Source organism: Lethenteron reissneri, chromosome 32, assembly GCF_015708825.2.
Source record: "Lethenteron reissneri isolate LAM-NWPU_2019-01 chromosome 32, ASM1570882v1, whole genome shotgun sequence".
NCBI classification, from domain to species: Eukaryota; Metazoa; Chordata; class Hyperoartia; order Petromyzontiformes; family Petromyzontidae; genus Lethenteron; species Lethenteron reissneri.
Window position 1 is genome coordinate 13,464,178 of NC_083810.1, and position 27,074 is coordinate 13,491,251.

The 27,074-nt window shown below is 50.1% G+C and overlaps 1 protein-coding gene across 1 annotated transcript in view; it reads right to left on the reverse strand.

Annotated features, from left to right (window-relative positions):
• BLTP1 (bridge-like lipid transfer protein family member 1) overlaps positions 1-27,074 on the reverse strand; it is a 132,948-nt gene that overhangs the window by 66,406 nt on the left and 39,468 nt on the right. Inside the window, 26 exon segments of the mRNA XM_061564167.1 lie at positions 96-247; positions 745-1,078; positions 2,149-2,301; positions 2,761-2,911; positions 3,622-3,770; positions 3,881-4,056; positions 4,700-4,927; positions 5,436-5,623; positions 6,067-6,200; positions 6,429-6,572; positions 7,069-7,189; positions 7,565-7,741; positions 8,780-8,850; positions 10,345-10,731; positions 11,158-11,929; positions 12,664-12,925; positions 13,593-13,828; positions 14,620-14,966; positions 16,328-16,447; positions 17,676-17,804; positions 18,057-18,233; positions 19,219-19,356; positions 20,053-20,274; positions 21,447-21,718; positions 22,802-22,908; positions 26,577-26,755. Of these exon segments, the coding sequence (XP_061420151.1) occupies positions 96-247; positions 745-1,078; positions 2,149-2,301; positions 2,761-2,911; positions 3,622-3,770; positions 3,881-4,056; positions 4,700-4,927; positions 5,436-5,623; positions 6,067-6,200; positions 6,429-6,572; positions 7,069-7,189; positions 7,565-7,741; positions 8,780-8,850; positions 10,345-10,731; positions 11,158-11,929; positions 12,664-12,925; positions 13,593-13,828; positions 14,620-14,966; positions 16,328-16,447; positions 17,676-17,804; positions 18,057-18,233; positions 19,219-19,356; positions 20,053-20,274; positions 21,447-21,718; positions 22,802-22,908; positions 26,577-26,755 (5,526 nt within the window).

The following is a 27,074-nucleotide window of genomic DNA, read 5'->3' on the forward strand; positions in this document are numbered from 1 at the left end:
AGAGTAAAGGTGTTTATTTATTTATTGTAAAGATTACTTTGACAAGGCAAAGCCCCTTCTGGCCAGACCTGTGAGTGCATGTTCGGGGAGCATACCCTGATCTTGAACGCCGACTCGGCATTGTGAGGCTTGGAGAGTTTCCTCATGAGAATGTCAGAGCCAGACACAGGCCCGGAGTGAGCCGGGGGGGTCTTGTGTCCAACGTGAGCGCCCATCTCGAGCAGCATGGTGTGCTCGCTCACCGTGCCTACACCACAAGGGCACGTGAGCTCAATGAGTGAGTAAAACAGAGGTGTTGTGAAAAGTTTGCGGGCCTTTGTCAATACGCTGCTGGATGAAGGCCTAGATAGCTGCACCATGTTGGTCACGGGGTTTTTTTTGTTCAAACCAACACTCGACTGTGGTGCTCAGTGCGGCTGCTGATGTTACATGCAAGAGTCCTCAAGGGGTATTAAAGGTGAGGCCCGTTCAGTGCAGCACAGGAACACTGTTCACATTATGCACTGCCTTGATGGATTGCGTTCACAAAGATATCATCAAAGGCCATATCAAATAAAGGCCCTTTGATCACGTAAAAATCAAATAACATTTTGGTTCATCAGCTGACGGCTAAAAAGTCATTATGGTCCCAACATGAACAAATTCTCATACACACACGTAAGTGCAGAAGCTTACACGTTCTACAAACCTATCTACTAACAACGATACAATCGGCACCGAAGCCACAGTAGGGCGGGCACGGACCTGCGTCGTAATCCATCTCAGCGCCGTCCCCGCTCGCGTCACTGTGCAGCACGCCACGGCTCTCCGAGGGCACCAGGACGACGCCGGCGGCTGCGGCCACTGTGGCGGCGACCGCGGCGGCCGCGGCGTTCGCGGCCGTGTGGGCGGCCGCGGCGGCGTGCGCCTGAGCGGCGTTGTGCGCGTGGTGCGAGGCCGCCTGCAGCTTGGACAGGTTCTTGGAGCCCAGGCGGCCCAGCTCGACGAGCCCCGACGTGACCACGATGAAGTTCATCCACTGTCGCGTCAGGGCGATGAGGCCCTTCTTGAGCGTCACGAGCGCAGGGAGGCCACCCGCCTGTGACGGCACGCACGCGCCCACGACACAAGCACACTCGCGCACGCTCACGAAGGGATCCCCAACAGGGCGTGCTGCTGCTGCTGCTGGGAAATGCCACAGCGATCGATCCACGGGGGCATGCGGATTTAGCGTAGTGGGATGTGGAAATAAAAAACGCAAACCAATGATCAGGTCAAGGTCAAAAGGTCAAGTATTGTTTACTTCTTTCCCACCGTAGGTAGCCAACTGTGATAGCCACACCACACTAATGTCTCTCCTTACAGTATCCCTACCTTGGCTGTACGGCTTCGCCTTGGTAAGAATCATAACTGTAAGCTAAAATACTTTACAACCATCTTTATTAACACTGTACCCAAATCTGTGCATATCTGTATTTTTTATATGACTTGTGCTCGAGAATTTTTTTTATAATAACTTTCAAATATGGGCCACAGCACTGTCGTGACATCACTACAATTAGTTTACTAAAACCGCAGTGACATCAGTAGACGGTGATCGACACAAGTCGCTTTAAATTTGCGTTTTTTCACGAAACTTCGAACTCGCACAAGATAGCATGGGGACACGCTACTTCATCAAAACACTGGGAAAAAAAGATGCACTTTTGTGTTTGAGTTTCACCTTCCTTTAACTGCATAGATATGAATTCAGGTATACCTTGTTCATAAACAAACAGTGAGTCGAAAAAACACACAGCAGATGTATTCTTAGTTTTTTTCGGTAAAGTCACATAGGTAAAAATTTTAAATTAATAAAAGTAAAATAAAAATAAAATAAAAATCACGACGTTTCGGAGGTAACACAAGCTTCCGTCTTCAGGTGGAACCATCACAGCACGCTTGCTGTATCAAGTAAATGAGATTAATTAAAAAATTTTACCTACGTGACTTTACCGAAAAAACCTAAGAATATGAATCCTTGCAGTCACGAAAGCTTCAAATCTAGAATTAATACAGCAGACGCACACACAATGTTCATCTGTCCAATGGGACAGATGATCCGACATTGATGCACACAAAGGCGATCATCCGATGTGGAGCCCGCCGCTTCACGAAACGAGCGCTCACGGTGGTGGCCTCCTGGATGCGGGTGTAGTCGGCCTGGTGCAGGTAGCGGTGCAGGATGTTGCACAGCTGGCAGGATGGGTTGTCCTGCAGGAGGCGGGCCTGCTTTGACACGCGGCAGTATCTGCTCTTCAGAGGGATGTGAATGCTCTGCACCTGGTGCGGAGGAGACATGGGAGAGGGTGTGGGTTGCAGGTGGACCTCATCCAAAGTCATCAACCACGGAACACAAAGCCTCCGACCACATTACATGTGATGATGCCGCTCCCATGCTGGAAAATAATGACTACCACCTACTGGCGGTGTTTCCTGCCTGCTGCTGTAAACGAAAACTATAACCTAACGTTTCACATTAACACTGCCTTAGGGTGATGGACAAATGATACATTTTATATGGAAAAACGGTTGTGCATCTGTTTATTCACCAATAGACAATTTCCATTAATTAATCAAACGCGGACCTGCCCTCGTCGCTTCCCAGAAACAATCAAGGGAGAGTCATGGAAGACACCGTCGCGTCCACGCAATATCTCAAGAACGCTTCGGTAGGAGAGAAACCATCGCGCAACGCAAGGCAGCACGGCAAATGCCCGGCGGCCGTAGCCGGGGGCACACCTTGAGAGCCTCGGTCATGATGCACGCCATGACGGCACACATCCGCAGCGTCTCCTCCGTCTCCAGCTTGTCCAGCGTCGACTTGAGCTGATCCACGGGAACGAGCCACGCGCCGATCGCCGGGCTCGCCGTGCTCAGCAGATTCAGCTGCCTGTCATGCGGTGGGGGCGACGAGCAAGCGGGGGGGGGGGTGGTGAACGCCGTGGTATTTCGTAGAGGACTACAAATCACAAGACGGTCTCAGCTCGTCGTTCTGTGAACGCCGATGATGTGGGGGACGGATGTGCGTTTGGTCTATGCAGCAAAGGAACCAATGGAATTCATCAGCTAGAGGTCCAACCTGTGCCTAATTATTTTCCTTGTTTTACCCAAATATATGTGCCATTAGTGTTGCCTTGGGATGAAGAAATATCCACTCAAAACTTTCACGATAAAGATCCTGTAAAATGACGTGAAAGAACTAGCGTCACTTCAGTGGGCCACTTCATTACACGTGGCCCGTACCTTTTATAAGCTTTGTGAAGAGTGTTCAATGCATGTCAATCAAATATTTGTTCTAATTCTACATGCAAAAACATAGCTGTATTCAAAAAAACTCAACTTCAAATATGATGGTATTTTGTGAAGTCGTTGTTGACTGGACGGATAACGTTAAACTCCACATTTGGATAATCCCTTTACTCATTGGTAACTGCCCAGATCAGAATCCATAATCTCAGCAGTGCCAGCTCGTAGCTCTAACGCCGTACACACCGCCTCAGCCAGCCAAGTTCACGCACGCGCACACGATGCTATTCGCTGAACATACGCATCGGCGCATCTCACGGCGGGCGTTGGTAACGGACGGCCGTGCGTTCGTACCGCGAGTAGCCCTGCGCCGTCGACAGCTTGGTCGGGGCGGCGAAGCTGAACCAGATGGTTTTGATGGCGAGTTTCACGCTGCACGAGTCCTGCGGAGGAACGGTCAGCGGCAGGTCCTTCTTGAGGTCGTCCGACTCCACGCCTTCATCCTTATGAGGGGCAGAGAAAAGGCAAGCGATGGCAACGGGTTCAAACGTTCGCACCGGTTAACGAACCCCCGCCCGTGACCCTGCGGAGGCACCGCGGCCGACGCCGCTACCTGCTCGTTGCAGCTGGAGTGGCTGTCGCCCCAGGAGGGGCGGCGGCTGTCGTCGGCGCGTGGCGTGGCGTCCGAGTCGTCCGTGCTGTAGCCGCTGCCCGTGGGGGAGCTCGAGAGGCCCCCGGAGCGCTCCGCTCCAGTGGCCAGGCCGTACAGAGCCCCCTTCTGCCTGCCTCCTGCAGCCGGGGGCGGGCGGGCGGGAATAGAGATGTAGAATTGAGCAACGGGGCGAGGGGTGCGCGCACGCACGAACGCGGGCCTACGGTGGGGGCAAGCTATGTTTCAGCTAAGGCTGGGTCATAGGCGTGCTCGGTGAGGGACACAGATAGGCGGTGTGTGCGTGACTGTCAATGACGCGTTAATGCGTCCGGGCATGTCCATGTGGTTGTTAAATGTGGGACAGATATGTAAGCAGATTTATAAGTGTCAAAGCCACTTTTCAAACAAAGTTGCAAAAGGAGATGTTTGTCTATTGCCTGGTTATAAATAAGGGATTGGATCGATTTATGAGTTTCAAGTAACATCGCGAGGAGCGAATAGTCTAAACTGCTAGACATGGAAGTGCCAGAGCGGAGACCTAGAGACAGGCCCACAAAGAGGTATTTCAAAGTGATGAACCGGGACAGGGAAGACTGTGGAGTGGAGATGGCCGCCCGGACCGGAACGAGTGGACAAAGAGGACCAAGAAGTCAGGGGCCCACACGAGTCGGAGCGAGAATAAGACGTCGACTCGCTTCACTGAATTAGCCCCACGGCAAACGGCGGTCACAGGACAACGGTACCAGCGAAGCGCAAAGCAGACCACTGAGCGAGACGAACCTTTGATGAGCACGTCCTCGATGCCGCACTCGAACATGATCCATCCCCAGGCGTCGGGCGCGGCTTTCTGCGAGCCGCCCTCCACCCCGGGCCCACCGGCGGATGACTCTTGTGCCACTTTGTCGCCCTCCGCCGAGAATGAGAAGGCCTCGGCCTCCTCCATGAGGAAGAGAACGCGCGACTTGTCCGAGGGGATGGCTGTGATGATGCTTCTCTCCACGTCTTGGCCTGCGGATCCGTGCAGAAGAGAGAGGGGGAGCATGACACGAGTGGCGTGATTTTCTGAAACACGTCCCACCTCTGTAAAATGAGCATCAGTTTTGTTACTGGTACAGGCTGAGACCCCAAAACCCAATGTTACATCTTACAAACACATGCAACTAATTTAACAAAAACTGCAGGAAATATCACCTGTTCAGAACACTCCACAGATAGTAACCGATAAGTGGCAGCTCACGGCTCCAGTTTGATCAATGCTACAAACGTCGTCCCAGGTTTTACAGGCTCAGCGTGATGCATGGAAGGTGGAGTAACTGGACTTGAGAGGCAATGGCTTCGTACAGCTTCCCAAGAAAACCGGTCTGGCCGTGTGCACAGCAGGGATGCATAAACACCACCCGTCGCTTTTGCGTTTCAATCATCGACGCACCTGCACGCTGCGTCCGTGCCAAGGCAAGGTCGGAGCGACGAGCCATCAGTGGGCACAAAGAGGCCATCGCCTGCTGGCGGCACCTACCCGAAGCCACGAGGCCCCTGAGCTGTCCGTGGATCCGCCGGATTCCGAGGCGGGCGGCGATCTCGATGGCGGTCTCGGCCGGCGCGTTGGAGCGCAGGGAGCCCGTGCAGCGAGGCTGCAACTTCCCGGCGGGGCCCCCGCCGCTGTCCAGGGTGCCGCCCGCACGACCCCCCTCCTCCATGACTCGCCTGCGTCCGATCGGCGAAAATTAAAAACACAACGATTCATACTGTGACACAGAAGATGGAAGCGTGTGCCCAGAACTCGTTGAGTCACGATTGGTCGATGGCAAAAGATTTGTGGGGAACTTGCCCCTACTCCGGTTTCCTCAAAGATGTCGAATATTCATGAACGGAAGGGGCCAAACATCCCACTAAAGACAGTATTTATTTGTGCTTTTATATATTCAATAACTTTTAAAACCCACGTCACGCAGTCCAGGTCACACAACCGACGTGTTCGTCTACAAGAGTTATTCATTTTCTTGAGTTTCGTCTTCCTTAAAACCCAGAACACCTCAGCAGTGCAAGCTCGGCGTTGGCAGCGTCACTATCAGCTCAGCGAATGTTGTCAAGGAGAATGAACCGCGCGGCGGGCGCGAGGACGGCGAGCTCACGATCGTACGACGCACCTGTTCATAAGCAGCTGGCAGGACAGCGAGTCGATGCAGATGCACACGAGCGACATGCAGGGCGAGCTCTGCACCACCGTACCGCCACTCACCACTGACTCCTCCAGCGACGCTTGCAGCAGGCACAAGTTGATCTGCGCGGCAGAACCATCGCGTTATCCACTGGCAGCTATGGAACGCCAAGCTGTGTATTATCACCCTAAAGCTGCTGCTGCGAGGATGACCAGAGTTCGCGTGATGATGGTTTACGCTCCTTGTCGAGATCAGCAAAGTATTGTGGTTCATTTGTGGAAAGCACTTTGTGTGTAACGAGTGATGTAATGAGCGGTGGAGAGATGCGATGGGGCTGAAGAGCGGCACACCTTGGGAATAGAGACGGTGGCCTGCAGGCTCTTGATCGTGCCGCCATCCCGTACCGCGCCGTCACCCAACAGGGGGGCGGAGGCGGCCGTTGACAGGGTCTTGCCCTCCGTCTTCGCGCTGCGGCCATCCGACTTGGCGGAAACCTGCGCACGGCATAGGCTCATAATGCCAGGCCAAGCCCCCGTGTCACAATACCAATTCAAAGCAACGATACAATTCCAGGGGAAACCTGGGTGAAATAATGACATCATGCGTTGGGAGGAGGTGGACAAACCCACACAGTGCACCGTGCGATAATGTACAGCTTAAAAGTTTACAAAGTGACGGTGTATAGCGCAACTCGCGTCACAGTTCTGCCGTGCATGTAATTTGTGCACCGCCGCAAGCATCACAGCAGGAATTGTGGGCCTGCATTGCCAGCTCTCGAGTCAAACGCCATTTTCTTGGTTCTTTCGGTAAAGTCACGTAGAATGGAAATAATAAAAGAATAAAAAGAAAACATAAGTTATTTTTATTATTTTTTTTATTTCCATTCTACGTGACTTTACCGAAAGAACCAAGAAGATGAATCCCTGCAGTCACGAAAGTTTTAAATCGAAATTCAAACGCCATTGTTCGTGCGAGCAGTGCGGGGCGCACCGTGTCGGCAGCAAGGGCCTTGCTCTGCTGCAGCACGTCGGACAGCGAGCTCTGGTGCAGCTTCTCCACGACGGTAGATGCGTGCAGCGTGCCCACGTGGTACACCAGCGCCTGCACGTACCTGCATGCGTAGCAGCGGCGAGAGCGGCGCGATGGAACACAAATCAATATGCAAGGCATCTTTCTGCTTGTGGTGGTCAAGAACGTGTTCGACGTGAGGGACAGGCAACTAAAGAAAAGGTGGTGAGCCGTTGCCTTACCGAGGGCTTAAAACAACTTATAAAATATCTTTATTGGGCCGCATAACTTGACACTAAACTGTAAACATGAACTGTATGCATTGCCTTAGTACAATACTCAGAACTAATTGATAAGTTTCAGACTAAATATAAAAACAGCTGCATGGCAGGATGGGTAGGAAAGTGCTGCTCTCGACTGTGAGGCTGAGGTCACCTGAAGGGATCTCAAGAGTTAACCCGCCAAGTGGAATTCTCACCTGTCCAGGGCCTCGGCCAGCAGCGGCGTACACACCACATCCAGAGCTCCCTTCACCTCCACCACGGCCATCGTCTTGGCCGGGCCTATGCTGGGCCCAGGGTCGGCCTCCTCAGAAGTGACCTCGTCAGTGGCCGAGTGGCCCGACCGCCGGTCGTTCAGGGACATGTAGCACACGCTGCCACATTGCGCATGGTTAGCACGTTGTTCGCACGTGGTTAGCGCGTGGTTAGCGTGTGGTTAGCATGTGGTTAGCATGTGGTTAGCGTGTGGTTCGCATGTGGTTAGCATGTGGTTAGCATGTGGTTAGCATGTGGTTAGCGCGTGGTTAGCGTGTGGTTAGCGTGTGGTTAGCATGTGGTTAGCGTGTGGTTCGCATGTGGTTAGCATGTGGTTAGCACGTTGTTCGCATGTGGTTAGCGCGTGGTTAGCGCGTGGTTAGCGTGTGGTTAGCATGTGGTTAGCATGTGGTTAGCGTGTGGTTCGCATGTGGTTAGCACGTGGTTAGCGCGTGGTTAGCACATAGCACATGGTTAGCACGTGGCATGGACAGTTGTCAACTTGGCCACTTTCATTAACATGTGAACGCACGTTCAGCACGAGCATGGCTGTGCGCACAGTTTTCTCCTCTGTCGAGTGGCTGCACTTTCGCCACACGTTCAGTCATTATTTATAAGAACAATTTTAGTCAAACACTAGTCATATTTGATAAACTGCAGGTCCTGTCGAATGGTGTGTCCACATTATGAAATTTTTTATTGCACTTTGGTCAGGCAATCTTGAATATTAACTTTCTGGAATGTATTATTGGTCTGACAACACCCACTAACCAAGCTCACCTATGAAGATGACATCGACACAGCCTCGTGAGAACTCAATATTTCCAGAAGTCAGTCAGCCGAAACAGAGGCGCCTGCCACTTCATTTTCGTGAATGTGTGTGACGATTATCAATTGATACAGACACAAGTTTGCGTATATTTGTGGGCATAAGCACTGCTTTGCATGAAATAGTTTTCTGTAAATAATGCTGCACGATAATTGCAAGCTGTGTTCACTGAGAACAAAGAGGGAGAGAGTGAAGCTTGGCTATGCATGCACATTATATTTCAACTTTCATTTAGAACAAAAATGAATATTTATTACATGAATAATTTAGAATACACATGTAATATTCATGGATGTGTTAATGACTATCAGCCTGTTTAGCCTCTCACTTGCTGGAGGTGGTCGCCTCTTGAGAGGCACGGTCTTTCATGGCGCTGGCGCTCAGCCCTTGCTTGATGACCTGTACAGAAATAATAATTAAAAAAAGCATCAACTACAAAAAATTATACTTTCACGTTTAACAACTTCGCAAAGACGAACACCATCTTTGTCATAACGATGAATCTCCCTTGGCTTGAAATTGACCTTGGGCTGAAAAATAATATACAGGGATCATCTCAACGGTCACTTACTGTACTGTCGCACAGAGGCTCATTAATTTTGGCTAATTTGAAAGCAAAATGTTATCCTACTGAAACTTTTATTACACACACATAAACACGGATTAACATAAAAAAAAATTGCTTCGTTGGTTTCAAGGTCAATTTAGATGCATTTCATCGAATTATAATTATAATGCTGTCCGGGATGTTGACCTGTTCTTTTAAAAGTACTTTCGAAAGTGGTTTGAACACAGAATGGCAGATAATAATCCTACTTCTATACTCTTTGGTTCTTTCGGTAAAGTCACGTAGGTAGAAAATAAAATAAATCACGACGTTTCTGGCGCAACACAAGCGTCCGTCAACACAATAGTCCGTCATCAGGACGGACGCTTGTGTTGCGCCAGAAACGTCGTGATTTATTTTATTTTCTACCTACGTGACTTTACCGAAAGAACCAAAGAGTATGGATTCCTGCAGTCACGAAAGCTTCAAATCAAAATCCTACTTCTGTACGGTCTCCAACAGTCACCACCTTATTTGGCCTGCTGCAGGTTAGTGTCTGTTGTAGGCATGGAAAGATTCACCCCTCTACCCCTGAGATTGTATGCATTGTCCATATTTGGGGTCAGGTTTTTGCTGTCCAGTTTGTATCGTTTCACATGCATTACGTCTTGTTAATTCCCTTAGCCTAAAAGTAACATTTGCATACAATATTCATGAAATGTAAGTAACCATGTGAGGCAGCTATTGTAAAAATAACAAAATAACAGCATATAAACATAACAACGATATAAATGTAATTAATCGTTACTTTTTTTAATTGCAAAGTCCTCATCCTAGTTTGATCCACCAAACCCATTCTCCGCGTGGCCTGACTGAAGCGCCGCTGAATCAAACCGCTGCTCACGTTCTCGTGGACGTGCTGCGTCGCTCTCCGATTGTGTTCTGTTTGTACCGCGTTACGTTCCGGCATACAAGCGAAACATCCGGCCTCAAGACAACCAACACCCCCGTACAACCCAAAAACAACAGTTAAATCAAACTGCTCCCCAGATTCACTCCCCCCCCTTCCTCCCTCCCCCTGTCCCTTTATGTCCCCCAGTAAGTTAGTGATGTTCCCCAATTAGACCGCCCCGTATAAACCTCCATGTCCCGGCACGTGGTCCCCACCTGGGTGGGGCAGTGAGCCCAATTATCCCCCTTCGTTGGGCACCTGTCGCGCCAAAATCGGGCTGTGGAGTTTCTGTTCCCCGCTCCGTTCTGCGATCAGCGCTTTGTACCGAGCCAGCGTTAATTTTTAATAAAAACAATAACAAATTGTAACTGCTCAACGCAAGGAGGAGACGCACGCGGAACACGGGCAGGGCCGGGTAGTCCGACAGCGGCTCGGCATCGTCGACCGCGGGCGGCGTGTCAAGGTCGAGGGGCCGGTGCAGCGACGACTTGGAGGCCCTCTTCTGTGGCGCGTGGCGCACGGCCCAGTCGGCGGCCTGCAGAGCGGTGAGCGCGCCGGCGTAGCACAGCATGAGCTCCGGCTGCCGCGAGATGGACTGCCCCGCCGCCCCCGCGTCCGCCGGGGCACCGCGGTCGCCAGCGGCTTCCGGCTCCGCCGCCTCGGGCGTCTCGGTGGAGTCTCGCGTTGCCGAGCCGCACGCCGAGGCCGAGGAGGCCGACGCTGACGCCCGGTGCTGCTCCTCGAATCCCTCGGGCCCGCCCAGCACAGAGAGGAACGCCGCCTGCGGTGTGACCACATCGCCCGAAATGCATACCACCCTTAGATCGCGTCACGTCGGGGATGCTCAGCAAGTTTGAACAGTGCTTGGATGTGCGACCACCACTGCGCAATACATCTCTATAGGTTGCAGGGCTAAAGGTTTTTTATACTATACCTCTATGCTGCCCGCTTTCAGCAACTAATACTGAAAAGCTTGAAGTATAGTCAAACAAGCCCAATGACTGACATGGCACGGAAAGGTTTACATCCAGCAGTGGATTGATAAAAAGGCTGTACATAAATTACTGGTTTGACGGCGGACTGTAGAAGCTGGAGGACTTTGCAACAACGGTCGATTCTAGCAAAGGGAGGAAGCGATGGACAGGTGCGCGCTGCCAGCCCCGTGTGTTCCACCAGGTGTGTCGCGGCCCGCAAGAGCGGCACTCACCTGAGACGCCTGCGCGACGGACGGCAGCACGCGCTGCTCGGGCTGCGGCTGCGACAGCACCGGCCAGACGGACGCCGCGGGCAGCTCCTCCATGCCCTCGCAGCTCTGGTACACGGTGCTGCGGCTCGTGGCCTGCAGCGACCACGAGCACGCCTGCTGCTGCTGTTGCTGTTGCTGCTGCGGCTGATGGAAGCTGACGTAGCTGTAGCCGGACCCAAGCTGCAGCTGCTGGTGCTGGTGTTGATGCTGCGCGGCGACACGCCGGGTCCGGCGCGGCACAGTGAAGGAGGCGGGTGCCTCGTCGCTGCTCGCCGCGTCCATGTCCTCCGTGGCCGAGTAGTAAGCCTCGCTCTCCGCCACGGAGATGTTCGACTCGAGCGAGTGGTAGTGCCGGAAGGAGCCGTTGGAACCGACGGAAGTCGGGAAGGAACCCACGCTGTGCCGCAGCGGTGGCGAATCGGGCGGCGGTGGAGGCGGCAGAGATGGAGGCGGTGGCGGAAGCGGAGGCGGCGGCGGCGGAGGAGGCAGCGGCGGCGGCGACGGCGGCACAGCGAACGGATAGGCCGGCTGGAAGGACGAAGTTTCGCTGGCTGGGCAGAAGAGGGCGGGCGGCCCCGTCGGGGAGTGCCGGTCAGGAGGCCCCGAGAGGCTGCGCGAGCTGCCTGTGTGCGCCGAGCCGATGGACGCCTGGCGGAGGAGCGGAGCGCGGAGGGGCGATCGCAGCTGGCCGCCCTCCTGCGTCGTGGCCAACGTTGTCGATCCATCGGGAACGCTGTGCAGGTTTCGCAAGGCACAGGAAAGAGCGTTGCAAGTTGTTCCACAATCAAATGTAAGGATTATTTACGTGGAGCAGTGTTGTAAAGCTGGATTAATGTACCACGCTTGAGCAGGAAGCCACTGTTCTTTCCCGTTAAAATAGAACATGGTGGGGGGGGAGTGATAGTGCATTGTCTTTGTGCTGTACGCCTTTTGGCGTCCTCTGGTTGAACACAGTTTGAGACGAGGCTCAAAAGAAAGCTGTCTCTGGTGTGGACCAATCAGTTTCAAGGACAATGCATATATTGCATCAGAGTACGTTTTTTGTTTGCATTCTGACCACAAGCATTGTGGTTAATGCAGACATGATTCCTTGTAAAAGGTTTCAGTGTGGTGTTTTAACATCTTAACACCTGTTTTGTTGCCATAAAAAAGGGGAAAAACCTATAATCATGTATAGTAGATTTCATTATGTAATGTAATTTTTTATATTTATTCCAATTTCTCTGTTCTGGAGATAGGAGATGTGATCTAGTAGCTCCTACAACTATGACCCTAATCGGGAGAACACTGCTTGTTAAACCAGTGTCATTCAGCTGGTCGATGCTATGGGCAGACAGGAAATATCGACCAATGGACACATCAGGCTCAAGAATTGTAGTTGTTGCAATGCTCGCGACCGACAATGAACCATCGTCGTCGGCCTGTTGCTAAATCCCTCCTCCAAGCACGGCGAGACCGCAGGCGTACCAGACATCGGCATCGGCGCAGGATCCCGGCGGCAGGGGCGGAGGTGAGAAGGAGGGCGCCCCGAGCTCCACGGGGCTCGAGTCCCGGACGGCCCTGTCGCGCGCCAGCAGCGGCAGCTCCGAGCCCGACGAGTAGCTGACCTCGCCCTCCAAGGAGGACGACGACGACGGCGTGTGCGAGTGGCTGCGTGGCGGCACCTGCAGGGAGTGGCCGGCACTGGCCATCTCGGAGCGGCTGCCTGACTTGACGGTGACTGCGGCGCCTGACGAAACGAGACCGCGCGCGTTCGTATCTGTTACCTTGATTCGCACAAATGGACTTATTGTTCTTAGTAGATGCATTGACGGTGGTAGTATGGGAGGTGCCAAATAAAAATGGTTTAGCGTCAACCACTGCTAAACTCAAAGATGGCATGCATACATTTATGTCTGTTCAACTTCTTTCGCACCGTACGTGGCCAACTGTGCTAATCGGCGGTGCAGGGGAAGGACAGGCAAATACATGGCAAGGCACACACACATACATACACACGTACAAATGAGTACCTAGTGCGATATTTACACATCGCACTAGGTACTCATTTGAAGCCGAGTCGATATACATACATGCGTACAAACACCGATACATGCGGCACACGCAGTCAGACATGGCATGCACATACAACACGCAAGATACTCGCTTGCACACACACACAGCACACACTCAGCGCATGGCAAACTCACACGCAGCAAACACAAGTATAATACACGGGAACACACACCACACACACATCACACACATAACCTTGCGCACTTGCAAACCCCGGTCTCATGATACGCGCCACCGTTGGCTAGCACCACTTACATTTGTCTTACAAGGCAATGTGATAGCAAAGTGCAATGCTGTGGCATGTGGGGGCCGGAAGGCTACTTGAGCCCCTTACTACTCACCGGCATGGAGGAGAAGCTCCCCCGGGCGTAGCAGCGACTGCCCGTAGCTGAGCTGAGCCTCCGTCTCGGGGCTGGAGGCGTCCGAGGAGCTGGAGGGAGACCCCTCTTCCGCCTGCATCTGCTCCCAGCCCGGGGCCGTCCCCGCGAAGAACCAGCAGCCGCCCAGACACCCGCAGCGGCCGTGCAGGTGCCCTGCCGCCACCCCCACGCCACCATCAGGCCACAGGAACCACAGCCTGTCGGAGATCGAAACGACATTTGCCTTAAAACGCGAGTGAGGTCGCACAAGGGCGCCATAGCACACAGGATTAAACTGTGCAGCAATCACAGTAAAACCTCGTGTAAAGGCAGTCAAACTTTTGAAAGGTCACTTTAAAAGATTTTGAGCAAGCTAAAATTGGACTCATTTCAAATCTATTTTTTTACTCAATGTCCCTTAAATTGGATGTCATAATTTACCTTTTCAATAAATTAAACGTTTAATCTCGGATCGGGGTCACAATTCTATTTACTCATTTTTTTCGCAGAATATATAGCTTTTCGAGTCTGTAGAATGTATCAATTAAACTCATGTAGAAATCTCAAATCATAATTTCTAACACATTTTGATGTGCAATAACAAAAGGCTATGAACGTGAAGTGGAAGGTCTTGTGAATTTAACCTAATTGACTACCAGTTGTAGTACAATAACGGGATGAGGGTGCGGGTAAATGCGTCGCTGCGCTTCTGCGCAAGTGGCCACAAGAGCCGCTTGTGGCCGTGTGCTGCCAACGTTGCGCGCCTTGCATGTACGTTGAAGATCTTCCGCACCATAAGTAGGCAACCGAGCTAATCGGAGGTGCGGGGAAAGGACAACAAACTAAACACAAAATAGCAGTTCTAAAGAAATGACTTTTCAATCTAGATTTAAAATCGCATATCTCCAGTGGCTTCCTAATATCGGAAGGAAGCGCGTTCCAGACGGCCGCAGAAGCGCATCCCAAAGCGCAGTGATGCGGTGACCACTTGCGGCGGACGGCTCGTTACCGCTTGGTGTGACCGTCGTGCAGCTCCAGGAAGCGCCGCTGCTCCACGTGCTGCAGCGGCAGCTCGGTGGCGAGCGCCACGTCGGCGCTCACCACCGAGAAGGAAGCGGAGGCCGCCTCGAGCCAGCACTGCCGGCGCGGCGGCACCGGCGCCTGCGCCGCCGCCGAAGCGCCGGCGGAATTCGAGGCGGCGGTGGGTTGCGGCGGCGAGGCCCAGGAGGGCTCGGCGGTGGTGGCGCACGGCTGCTCGAAGTACTGCGTGAGGGTGACGTCGCGCACCAAGGCCGAGACGCCCTCGCTCACGCTGTGGTTGTGCAGGTTGCACGTGGCGATCCGCACGGAGCCCACCTGGCGCAGCGCGCAGCCGCACGCGGGCGCGAGAAGAGACGAGGCGCGTTAGGACACTTTCGGCGTCGTCATCAACCACATCGATGGTCATTAATGTGAACCATGAGTGCGGGTAGAGATGAGTCAGCGGATAGGCTAATAAGATATGTAAGAGTTCAATGCCACCACCTACCCCCCCACCCACAATTAGACAAATTGTCACAATTGTGGACCACAGATTAATTTCAAAATATAATATTTCAATTGCCCTCATAGTGTATTCACAATCATGAAAGGCTGCAAAGTTTAAAAACAACCGGCAGGCTTTTCATGAACAATTCCATCGAATATACACGAGTCATATAATCAATTTATATACACAACTCATGTATCTTTAGCAACAAAAATATATTTTAATCAACGAACCATTCAAATGTACCTATGGTATCTACACTATGGGGACCTCATTTGCCAGTAAAAATATGATAATTGGTTCTTTACCCTTCTATCTGGCAACAAAACTGACACCTTTTTGCAAGGAGTCATGTTTGCATAGACCGCAATACCTGCAGTCATAATACAAACAAAAGAACATAACTCTGATAATGTGCACTGTCCTTGAAGTTGATTGGTCCACACCCGAGACAGCTTTCCTTCGAGCCTAGTCTCATATGGGTTGGACCAGATGACGCCAAAAGGCGCACAACTCAAGGACAATGCACCATCAGAGTATGAGAGCTCGGGGCAAGCATCTACACTATGGGGACCTCATTTGCCAGTAAAAATATGATAATTGGTTCTTTACCCTTCTATCTGGCAACAAAACTGACACCTTTTTGCAAGGAGTCATGTTTGCATAGACCGCAATACCTGCAGTCATAATACAAACAAAAGAACATAACTCTGATAATGTGCATTGCGGTCTATGCAAACATGACTCCTTGCAAAAAGGTGTCAGTTTTGTTGCCAGATAGAAGGGTAAAGAACCAATTATCATATTTTTACTGGCAAATGAGGTCCCCATAGTGTAGATGCTTGCCCCGAGCTCTCATACTCTGATGGTGCATTGTCCTTGAGTTGTGCGCCTTTTGGCGTCATCTGGTCCAACCCATATGAGACTAGGCTCGAAGGAAAGCTGTCTCGGGTGTGGACCAATCAACTTCAAGGACAGTGCACATTATCAGAGTTATGTTCTTTTGTTTGTATTATGACTGCAGGTATTGCGGTCTATGCAAACATGACTCCTTGCAAAAAGGTGTCAGTTTTGTTGCCAGATAGAAGGGTAAAGAACCAATTATCGTACCTATGGTAGTTATGTATAGGCATGAGAGAATAAACGACTTGTGGTGCAGAGAGCTGAGGTGAAAAGGAAAAGTTGCTACCTTAAAATTAGCAGCACATCCATACTCAACCAGAAACAGATCGAGCCCATCTATGCTCAGCCGAGTCATCTTGTACTTGAGGTCATCCGGCAGTGGGCAGACAGCCGAGGTGGCTGAATTCTGCGGATATTTAAGAACATGAAGCAAGTCTTCACGTGCATGCCCCGGCGAGTACAAGACCTCATGCGATGCTGAAATTCGGTACAAGTAACTTCAAGGTGCATTAGTTCACGTGAAATTGCAACGCGCAAATATGAGAAAAGCACTAAACGTAAACACTTTGCATGCGGGACACACACGTGGTGCTGAACACATATTCCGCGTGGCCGCCTCTGTTATTTTGTGAAAGTCAGTGTTACATTTGAAGACCTACTTGATCCACGGTAGGATAATAACGAAATTACAACTACAAGGATGACAGCATGCACCTTTGAGATTCAACTTTGAGCAGCAGCTTGGTCTGTTCAACTTGATGTTTCCAATGCATACTAAAGTGACTTATTAAAAGCTATATATTCATTTCATCAGGAAATAATACGAAATTATGCAAAATATTTTCATGCCTCATCCCCTGAGGGCTCCTTTTGCAATATCACTTGTATGTTTTTAAACAGACCCAATTACGATTTTCTAAACCTTCAAAGTATTTTAACCAAATAAAATATGAATTACCTCTTTGATAACCGGCAAATATGAGTACTTCTAGCCTGGGCTTTTTATAATTATATATTTTTAAAGCCTTTAATTAAACGTTTTAACGATGTACACAATTTAAATAACATAACCCAATTTAATTTAACTTCAGCACGCGAGTCAACACCCAGGGGAAGAATCAGAGGAAATAAAACATCATGGGCTACCGCTGCTGCACCACACATTGTTTAGGGAAAGTATTTTTAAGAGTTCATGTGTTCAGTAGGGGGGGTGGAATGATTCTCCTCTCGGTACATAACGTACCATCATCTCTCTCCACTGCAGGATGAAGGCCTCCCCAGGCAGTCACCATCTTCCCATGATTTAACATCTTAACTCCTGCACGACATGTTCTCAATGCATGCAGCCTAAGTATTGACATTAATCTATGAATCACTGTCAATCCACACATCGTGTTCAGCCACGACTGGAGCCGACATAAGATTTTCCAATTTATCTGTAGCCTTATCTGGCACGTAAGGGAGAAAGAACCTATATCCAGGTGCGGGGATATGTTTAGAGCAAACTTTGGAGAACAGTTTTAACAGTGGATGACTTTGCTACAGCCGCGGTAGCTTCAACAGTGGCTGTCATGACCCCTGGACCTTCACCGAATCTGACGAGCGTAATATCACTACACGCGCTGTACCCTCACCATCGCGTCGCAGTGCCGCTGGTCCATGCCATGCTGACATGGCATGACCGGGTTCGGCTTCTCCAGCTCAAACTCCTCACACTGCACGTGGAACGCAAACGTCTTGACCCATGCCAGCAGCGTGCTCAGCTAGAAAGAGAAACAAAAGGAGGCAGCATTTGGGACATTCATTAGCAAAACATTTGAATTCCTCCCCCCCCCTCCGAAAAAATGAAAGGAGCCCTCGTAATAATATGCCGACACATTTAGATTCTTAATCAAGAGCTGCCTGATTCTCCCAGTTCCCAGTTAAAACGGTGAACCGTTGTGTAAGTAGACGACCCGGCTACTCGCCCACGCAACCCACATACATGGAAGTGCATAAGGATGAAGAGGGGACACCTGTGGGGCGGTGAGTCGAGCGGCCAGCTTCCCGAGCGTCAGGTCGATGAGCCACGCGTACTCCAAGGTGTCGCTGCCCGGCAGCAGGCCCTTGCCCGAGAACATCGCGTGGGCCCTCATCTGCAGACCCGACAGGCTCAGGTGTCCCTTGCCCAGGTGACTGCCGGCAGACGGCCTCTGTTGGGGCACGAGATCAATATTCAATATTCATTAACACTCTCCATTAGAACGCAAAGATCCCCCGTATAGCCTTAACAGACTGTTGGGGCAAATGCTGTTAGCAAGCAGCACCTATGAAGGCTGGCACAGCACACGAGGGGGTGGGTGGCCAGCACCACACTTTGTCTCCCTAGTGGCGATGTTTACACACCGCACTAGGTACTCATTTGAGGCCGAGTCGACCTAGGGGAGACCCAGGACCGGTTCAAATAATCGTCACTGATGTTGGTTGTGAGCAGGAATCAAACTCAGGTTCCTGGGTTCGTAACGCAGAGTGCTAACTGCTACACTACCACTCCCCACCATTACACACACAAATTCTAATCTGCCTCTAACCATTCCAGCTCAATTAACTTACATTCAGGTACCTGTAATTTACCAGTTTAGATCCAATGGAGACCGTGAGTATATTTCAAAATCGAGACATTACATCGTGCAACGGGACAACCTAAAATTCCAAAAATAGAATGAGAATGCAGGAGAAGATGAAGTATGGGGATAATTGTCGAAGTGAATGGGCCGTGGAAGAAAAACGGCCCTAATATCTACAGAGATAATTTTTATACCCTCATTTATCAGAGCTCTAACGTTCTTTTGCCAAACGTCCAACACAATATTTTAAGAACGGAGAGCACATTTTCGTTTAATACTCTGCTAATTCAACTGTTGAGAAAACGTTTTTTTTTTTTTGCCAGACGTTATATAAAATATGTATCTTCATAGAACGATTGACACCCAACTAGCAGCGGAGAGGAAATAACTGGTGCACATGATGATGATCATATCGATACAATCACTCACGATGTTCGCATGTTGCTCGAATATCATTACACGTGGCTCAGGAGCAATTGGTTCATTCGTTCTCATGACACCGGGTGGCGTTCAGTTGCCTTCCAGAAACGGGTTCCGTGTGGGGCGAGACGGGAGGGGGGCGTGTGGTCACCTGATACGAGTCACTCAGGTAGATGGTGATGGGGGACATCACGAGCTGCAGGACTGTCTCCCTGTAGCCCTTCTTCATCTCGAAGCAGAGCTGCTCCAGGAATCCGTACGGACACTCGGAGCTCTCCGCGCTGCAGTGCTGCACGGCGAGACACAGCGTCGGTGCATCAATCGCCGACGCCACCCAGTTCGAACCTCAACTACGCGGGACCCCACAACTCCATCTGCTCAAAGTCTCCTGCAAATGCCAGTCCCTTAGCCCAGCTGGCAGCTGAGACCCCCATCCATGCCCGAATCACATCTCCACTTGACGACTGCGTGTCTCCCCTGTATGGCCTCCCCAAACCCCTCAACGTGAAACTCGAGATGATTCAATATGCTGCAGCCGCCGCCACCATTTTCGACTCGACCCCGTGAAAGAGAACGCATTGATCATCCAAGACTCCAATCCCTCCAATGCCTCCCAATCTAATCCAAGATCAACTTTAAGATAGCACTCGTCTTCAAGATCCCTTCTGCACTTGCCCCTGCATACTTCTCCCCTCTCATGTCACTCCAATCCCCTACAGGCACTGTCTGCATTAGAAGGTTTCGGCCAAATCCTTCTGCGTGTGGGAGGAAAATTTGAGTACCCGGACAAGACCCACAAAACCATAAGTTAAATAAAACACTCCCATGTGTATTCGAACTGTACCACGCGTTGTTCAACACCATGTCCGACGTTTAGCCCCATGAGCTGAGAGCCTGTTCGGAGGAGGCATGCCCATGATGATGGTGACGGCAATATAAAGGGGCTCCGAGAGAAGTGACGGCGTTGCAAAGGCGAGGCGCTCACCGTTGGCATCTTGCCGTGAACCTGGTGCAGGTTGCACAGCACCGTGATGTCCCAGGGGCGCAGCGAGAGCGGGTGCAGCCCCTCGCCACGCTCCCGCCGGCCCTCCTCCTCCACCCGCACCGACATCCACTCCGAAGCGCCCGAGGGTGACGCCGACATGCCCGGGCTGGGCGGCGACGACTCGAAGTCCGTGTACTTGTCGTACACGCCAAAGTAGTTCTCCTGTGACGCACGCAGCACCCCCACCGCACCCCCCGGACCCCCCAGAGTTGTGAATTGGCGGCGTCACGACTGAACGCCAGTGTAGAAGGAGACACCGCAAAGCACCTGCCGGTTGTGGTTCACTCACCTGTGCAGGTAAGAGTGCCTTGTGTGGAGCGTAACCCGGCAATTTTTTATTGTATTATTCCTGTTAGATAAATCAGTAAACAATTATTATTGTTGCATAGTGTATGTATGTTTAACTTCTTTCGCACCGTATGAAGCCAACTGTGCTAATCGGAGGTGTAGAGGAAGGACAACAAAAGTAATATAAATGGTATAATTTTGAATATTAATACTACTAAACGTGTATGTATCCAAAGAAGTATTGATGAGTCTCAACACTCTTATTGGGAAATTCCTGCTTAGAATGCCAGACCAATTAATGATGCAGCATTTTCTCTGGGAATGCTGGTAGAAAAACCATACTGAGAAGAATAAAAATCATTCAAACTCTGCTGAGAGGTCGACACCTACTTGATGTATTGCCTCCTATGGCCAGCCTTACGAAGAGGTGTCTCATGCACTTGACAACTTAATATTGTATTTCGATTTAAAGCTTTCGTGACTGCAGGGATTCATCTTCTTGGTTCTTTCGGTAAAGTTACGTGACTTTACCGAAAGAACCAAGAAGATGAACTTAATATTGGTGTGATCCACAATTCCTACCGGGACGTTAAAGAATTGCAGACATTTTCCAACTCACTCAGAAATATTCTTTGAAGTTGAGGGATTTTTTTATGCTAAAAAAATCAGAGGCGGTTTGGTGGCTCAAAATATGAACGCTGCCAGGTGCTGCCCTGGACGCGCTGATATTCTGGGTTTCAAACCTCGCAGCAGCCCGTTATTATACTGGGTTCGCAAGTGCAACGAGTTGACAGTTACAGTCCAATCAGCAATGACAGCACACAAACAACCATGACTTGAAAATCACTTGAAGGCAGCTCTGTGGTATCCACTTCCGTAAGCCACTCGCCAACATGAAGGGTTGCAATGTTCTACGAGACATCCGAATGGACAGACGCATACGATATAAAGCCTAGCAGCTCATTAGGCCCTTCCTGTTTCTTAATCTCAAAAATCTTTAAATATAGCCGCAGTCTGGCAAACACGGCAGACCCAGCTCGACCGACCTTGACGGCGAGGACGCCCTGCAGCAGCGGCCCGTACAGCAGCACGTGGGAGCCTGCCGCCACCTCCAGCTCCACGTGGAAGCGGTCGGGCAGAAGCAGCGTGGGGTCGAAGTCGGCGGCGGAGGGCAGCGGGTGGGACGTGCCGGCCGACGGGGAGTGGCGACCTCCGCCGCCGCCGGTGGAGGTGGCCCGTGGGCTGGAGGGCCGGCGGTCGCGTGACGATGGCGGCAAGGGCCGCAGGGCCGCAAGCAGCTCCTCCTCCAGCTCCGACACTGCGAGCAACGCCGTTGGCACCAAGTGAATTAAGCCACATGCTTGGTTTTCAGTGGCAAGTGCATTGGTGCGTGTGTTCGTGTAATGTCCGTGTGCCGTCTTGCGTTTGTGTGCATTGTGGAGTACGGTGACGTAGTCGTAAGGAGGGATGTATTGATTTGTCCGTTAAAGTGGATACTTATGCTCACAATACATGTATTTAATGAAGTGAGAATCGATTATCTATTATTTCTGCTCCTTTGACTTCTAGACTAAGAGCGCAAATGGGAGAGTGCTAATTATACCGAGATGAGACAAGCAATATAAACTGGACCCTTAAAAATTTGAGAGAAAAGCAAAAATTCGTGAATAAAATTATACCCTAGAATTCTAATTCACTTGTGGTGGGTGGGAGTTGGACTGTTACATGCCGAGTGGTTAAGCGCACGGTGCTAAGATCGCAGGAATCCAGATGTAATACTTAGCCAAGCACAATACAAGTGCCGACTAAAATCTGAACCTGGCCCTGGCCTCCACGAGACTGATTCAGCCTGAAATGAGTACCTGATGTTGTCAATATCTGCACTGTGGAGATAACGGCTGGGGGCAATGGGCCTGGTTCTGGACATGCTGTCCTCGTGGGTGTTGCGTCAGCCTTAATATGAGCTCACTGACAGAACTTGACCCAAACAGGACATCCGGATAAGTGGGGCATGTTAGTCTTTGCCATGAATTTTAAAATTGCTGATTCGATCATGAATGCGAGATTTTTATCGTGCAACATTATTTAACCATTACATTCAATTACACATTTTCAGACTGGTGCCGATTTTATCGCAAGGTGAAGTTATCCGTCGTAAATCGATTTCAAAGGTGCAACCGTACGCTCATCTCGGACAATGTGACCCACAGCCCCAGTCATGATCCACGTAAAACAACCTCGGCATGCACAAAAAGGCTTCCCCACGACGGGACATCTAACGATACGATTAAATTAACGGTGAAAACCCGATCCCGGCGCATTAAGGATGAGAGCGTGCAGGAGGTGGTGTGCGTACGTCCGCGTGCGCGCGTCCCCGACGCCGGCACGCCCAGTGACTCACGTGAGTGCTTGAGCTGCTCGTCAGCCTTGTCGGGGTAGATGGGATGCCACGTGTAATCGAACGTCAGCTGCAGGGACGGCACGTCCCAGCAGTCGATCCAGCCCTGCCTGCAATGACCAAACCCCCCAGAACAACGGTAAAAATAAAGACTGCCACCGGGAGAAGTGAGCGAAAACCAACATTGGCGGCAACGGCTTGGCGAGTTGAGAAAAACAAAAGCACCTTTGATGAACGCAGGACTTATTTAGAGTATTACTTATGCAAGTGGAAAGCATTCGCTCGAGGAAGGAGGAATTGAATCTCAATGGGCTCTTAACCCCGTTTGAAATAACAATTAATTGATTCAGCTGTGGTGGCGGCGGTGAATATAAATTACTCACAGGAAGCTAGCGATCCCATGGGCAGCTGTTCCCCTCGCATCTCTCCTCATTTCACCTCACTCTTCCATCCCCCTCTTCCCCTCCCACCGCTGCCCCCACCTCCCCCCCGTGTGACCTCTCTATCGCCCTCTCCCTTACCTCTCTCTCGTCCCCCGTGTCCCCTCCTCTCTACCCCTCGTTCCTGTAAGAAACTTCCAGAAATTGATGTTGTCAATACAAGGTCACTTCCTCCTGTATGTTTGCTCACTTTTGTCCCCTGGAAGAATGTCGCACTTCTACGCAACATTTATTCCACTTCCAGAGGCAGGCACACACCCGACACAACTCTCTCTCTGACTACTCCGGTAAGACACGCTTTAGTGAAGCAGATTGAACATCGAGTAGCCGCGTAATTACGTTTTTCGTTATGTTTTTGTTAATAGGTTTTTTTTACTGGTATGTTATTCACACGGAACATGCAGGACCATTAGCTGCCGATTGAAACCAAACTTGTCATCTATCTTGCATACCTAACAGTGAGCCACTGCAGAATATGTATATAGATGCACATCCTTTGGTAAGGATGTGTGTGATACACAGAGCAGAGCTGTGCGTATCAATTAAACATCGCCATTTCAAAACCTTTGTAGGAAAAATATCGGGTGTCTGAATTTAGATAGGTGAAATTTATTAAACCAGGTAGGAGCCCATTGAGATACAGATGCAAAATTGGCTAACCAATGCTAAATTATACTCTTAGGTTTTTTTCGGTAAAGTCACGTAAGTAAAAATAAATAATAAATAGTTAAAATAATATAAATAAAATAATAAATCACGACGTTTCGGAGGCAACACAAGTCTCCGTCATCAGGTGAGACCGTCACAGCTAAAATTTACCGTATCAAGTGAGGCAAAATTCCAAGAGACAAGCTCTTAAATAAATACAATTTTGTCTCACTTGATACAGTAAATTTTAGCTGTGACGGTCCCACCTGATGACGGAGACTTGTGTTGCCTCCGAAACGTCGTGATTTATTATTTTATTTCTATTATTATTTCTATTATTTATTTCTATTATTTTTATTATTGTTGTTTTTTACCTACGTGACTTATCGAAAAAACCTAAGAGTATGAATCCTTGCAGTCACGAAAGCTTCAAATCTAGAAATGCTAAATCAGCCAAACATCACAATGTAGGACCCTCATGGAAAAGCCTTGACTGGATAAAGGAAATGACATGACATGTCATTTGCAAGGAAGAACTGTATTTCAGTATACCCATCCACTTAACTCGCACAAATCACCTGGTCACGGCATTATAATTTCCCATCCCTTCGTTCATCCACTACTGGATGAAAGCCCCCTCATGCTGTGTCGATCGTGGGGGTTGTTGACCGATCAATGTCGACTGGTGAAAGAGGGGCCCAAGACCACCAAACAATGTATGCCGCTACAATCCCCGTGACCTGAATTTGAATCCTAGCTGTAGGCATCATCAGTGATGAGGGATAACTATACAGGCCTGAGGACCCCACCAATCACCAAACCACGCTAACTAGCATGGTGAAGTATGATCAAACAACCCTCATGAATGACAGTGCAAACGCTTCATCCAGCAATGGATTGATAAGGACTCTATATTATTGTGAGGTACGGGTTACATGGGACTGATGATTAACATGACAACACAATTAGAGCCCTAATCATGTGCATTATGTAATTTCCTGTTTTCATCCTGATAACTCTACGGTGAAATTAGCTTTCAGGCAGCATCACGGCACTGCGTCATAATTGCTCCACTGGCATCTGTGCTGTGGTACTTTACTTGTGTTCCGCTGCTTAATTACACACTCATCTGTTTTTTCCATCGTAAGTGCCGCAATTGTCGCATTACGAGAGAGACAAGCCTTCCAACAGACGACGCACGTACGGTCGGTTATTCGCCGTGCAATACACACCGCACATCGCTCGCTAATCGCTCGCTCAACGACTCCGGTGAGGGGGGGGGGGAAGAGATTTTATATGGTCCCAATCACAAACTGAAGGCGCCTGTGCTGTGACAACACCATTCTTGTTGTAATTACTACAACCCAGAGTCCGGCGTCATTGCCCAATTAGGTTACGTGCTGAAATTCAATACGAGGGGTGCTTTGTGTCAACACGAAGGTAAATCGCAAGGATTGAAAACAGTGCGACGGGGAATAATATATTGCTTTCATTAAATAATCACAAACCATAACCCATTAAGCAGCTTTGTGAAATGTTCTCATTCCTGAAGTAAGAGTGACATTCTTTAAATTCAATTCATTTACATTTGTAAGTTTATTAAATTGTCATCTAAATAAAATATGATGCCGTCTGAAAATGAGCGTGGCAATGTGAGATTAAGCTTTGAACCCCTCAATGGGATATGGATGAAAAATAGTGAAAGATTTTAATCAGTGCGTTCAACATCACGCTCACTGGCACAATCTAATTTGCACTTGAGCGAACAGTCCGCAGTGATGAACGAAGAATAAAGCGCTCGATACAATTTACAATTCTAATTTGGAGCGTAGTAATGACAACAAATGGACGGACACATTAATGATCTCAGAAACAAATTCGTGCTCCTTCATTAATAGGTTGAAACAACGGGACACAACCATCAAAGCGCCCCGCTGCTCAACTTAATGTGGGACAATGCCCATTTCCGTCAGCAGTGGAAATGCTATGTTCCTATGGCGGGGACCAGTTCCTTCGACAGACAACCATTGTTGGTTCATGATCACCAGTGGTTGTCTTTAGGTGTTGTACCTACATTTTGTTGACCTTTGTTAAACCGATGCTTATCTTGCACCCCACTTTGCAGCCTTCTTTGCCAAGTTCTCCTAGAACTTCCTGCAAATAACGTCTATTCGTTGTAATCATGACCATGCAATTAGCAACCTAGAGATGATTAATATTGCCTCCTTTTTCTGTTCTTCCCACAGGGTGGTAGACATTCACAATACCTGGAGGCACGCTGGGCTGAGTTAACCCAGAACCTAGAATTAAACTCTAACCCTTGAGAGATTCCTAGTTCAAGGCTTTGACGACGGAGCCGCGAATCGGGAGAGACTCGACAAGGCAAATAAAAGCACGAGTAACAAGGCCACAGGTGGCAGACTGTCCTGTGCATGGGCTGGGAGTTTATCTCATTGTTCTTCACTAATTTTTAGAGGGGGGGCACTTTCGTTAATATTACATCATCGGTGTGAGGGGCCACCACCACACATTTGAAACCATTGTGGTTTGACAGAGCACGACGATGGGGGGGGTGTTTTCACATTTGTGTATTGGGCCGCGCATCAGAAGCCCGCACTAAAGGGGCTACCAGGGTCCGCCAGTGGCCCGCGGGCCACGCAATGAAGGACGCTGGTTCAACCGGTGCTCACTCGGCGTCGGTGAGATTGCGCCACTTGTTCTTGAGCTTGGCGCCGGCGTGCTCGGGGGCCGTGGGGCTCGGCGGCGCGTCGCACCGGCCCGCCGAGCAGCTGTTCTTGGCGAGCGACAGCAGCGAGTAGCGGCTGCTGTGGCTCTCCGGCAGGAAGAGGCGGAGCTCCACGTCCTCCGACTGGCAACGATGAAATTAATAAAACACACAAATACAATGCAAAGCTTTGTCCATTCACCCTTGCAGACTCGCAGGGTCAAGTGCTCCTCGTGGACGGCTATTCAGGTGAGGAAGGGGCACCAAAGGTTGGGGGGTAGCCAGCGCGGTTTGAACCTGGCCCGTCTCTGTTGACCAAGTGCTGATGATGACACAAACGTGTGTCAATGTGGGAGATGCACGTGTCTGGTTTAAATAGCAATTGTCCCTTGGTTTTGTGCCTTGTCGAAAATCTACTGCACCCAATCAGCATCTTAAAAGAGCGTACCAATACACTAAATCG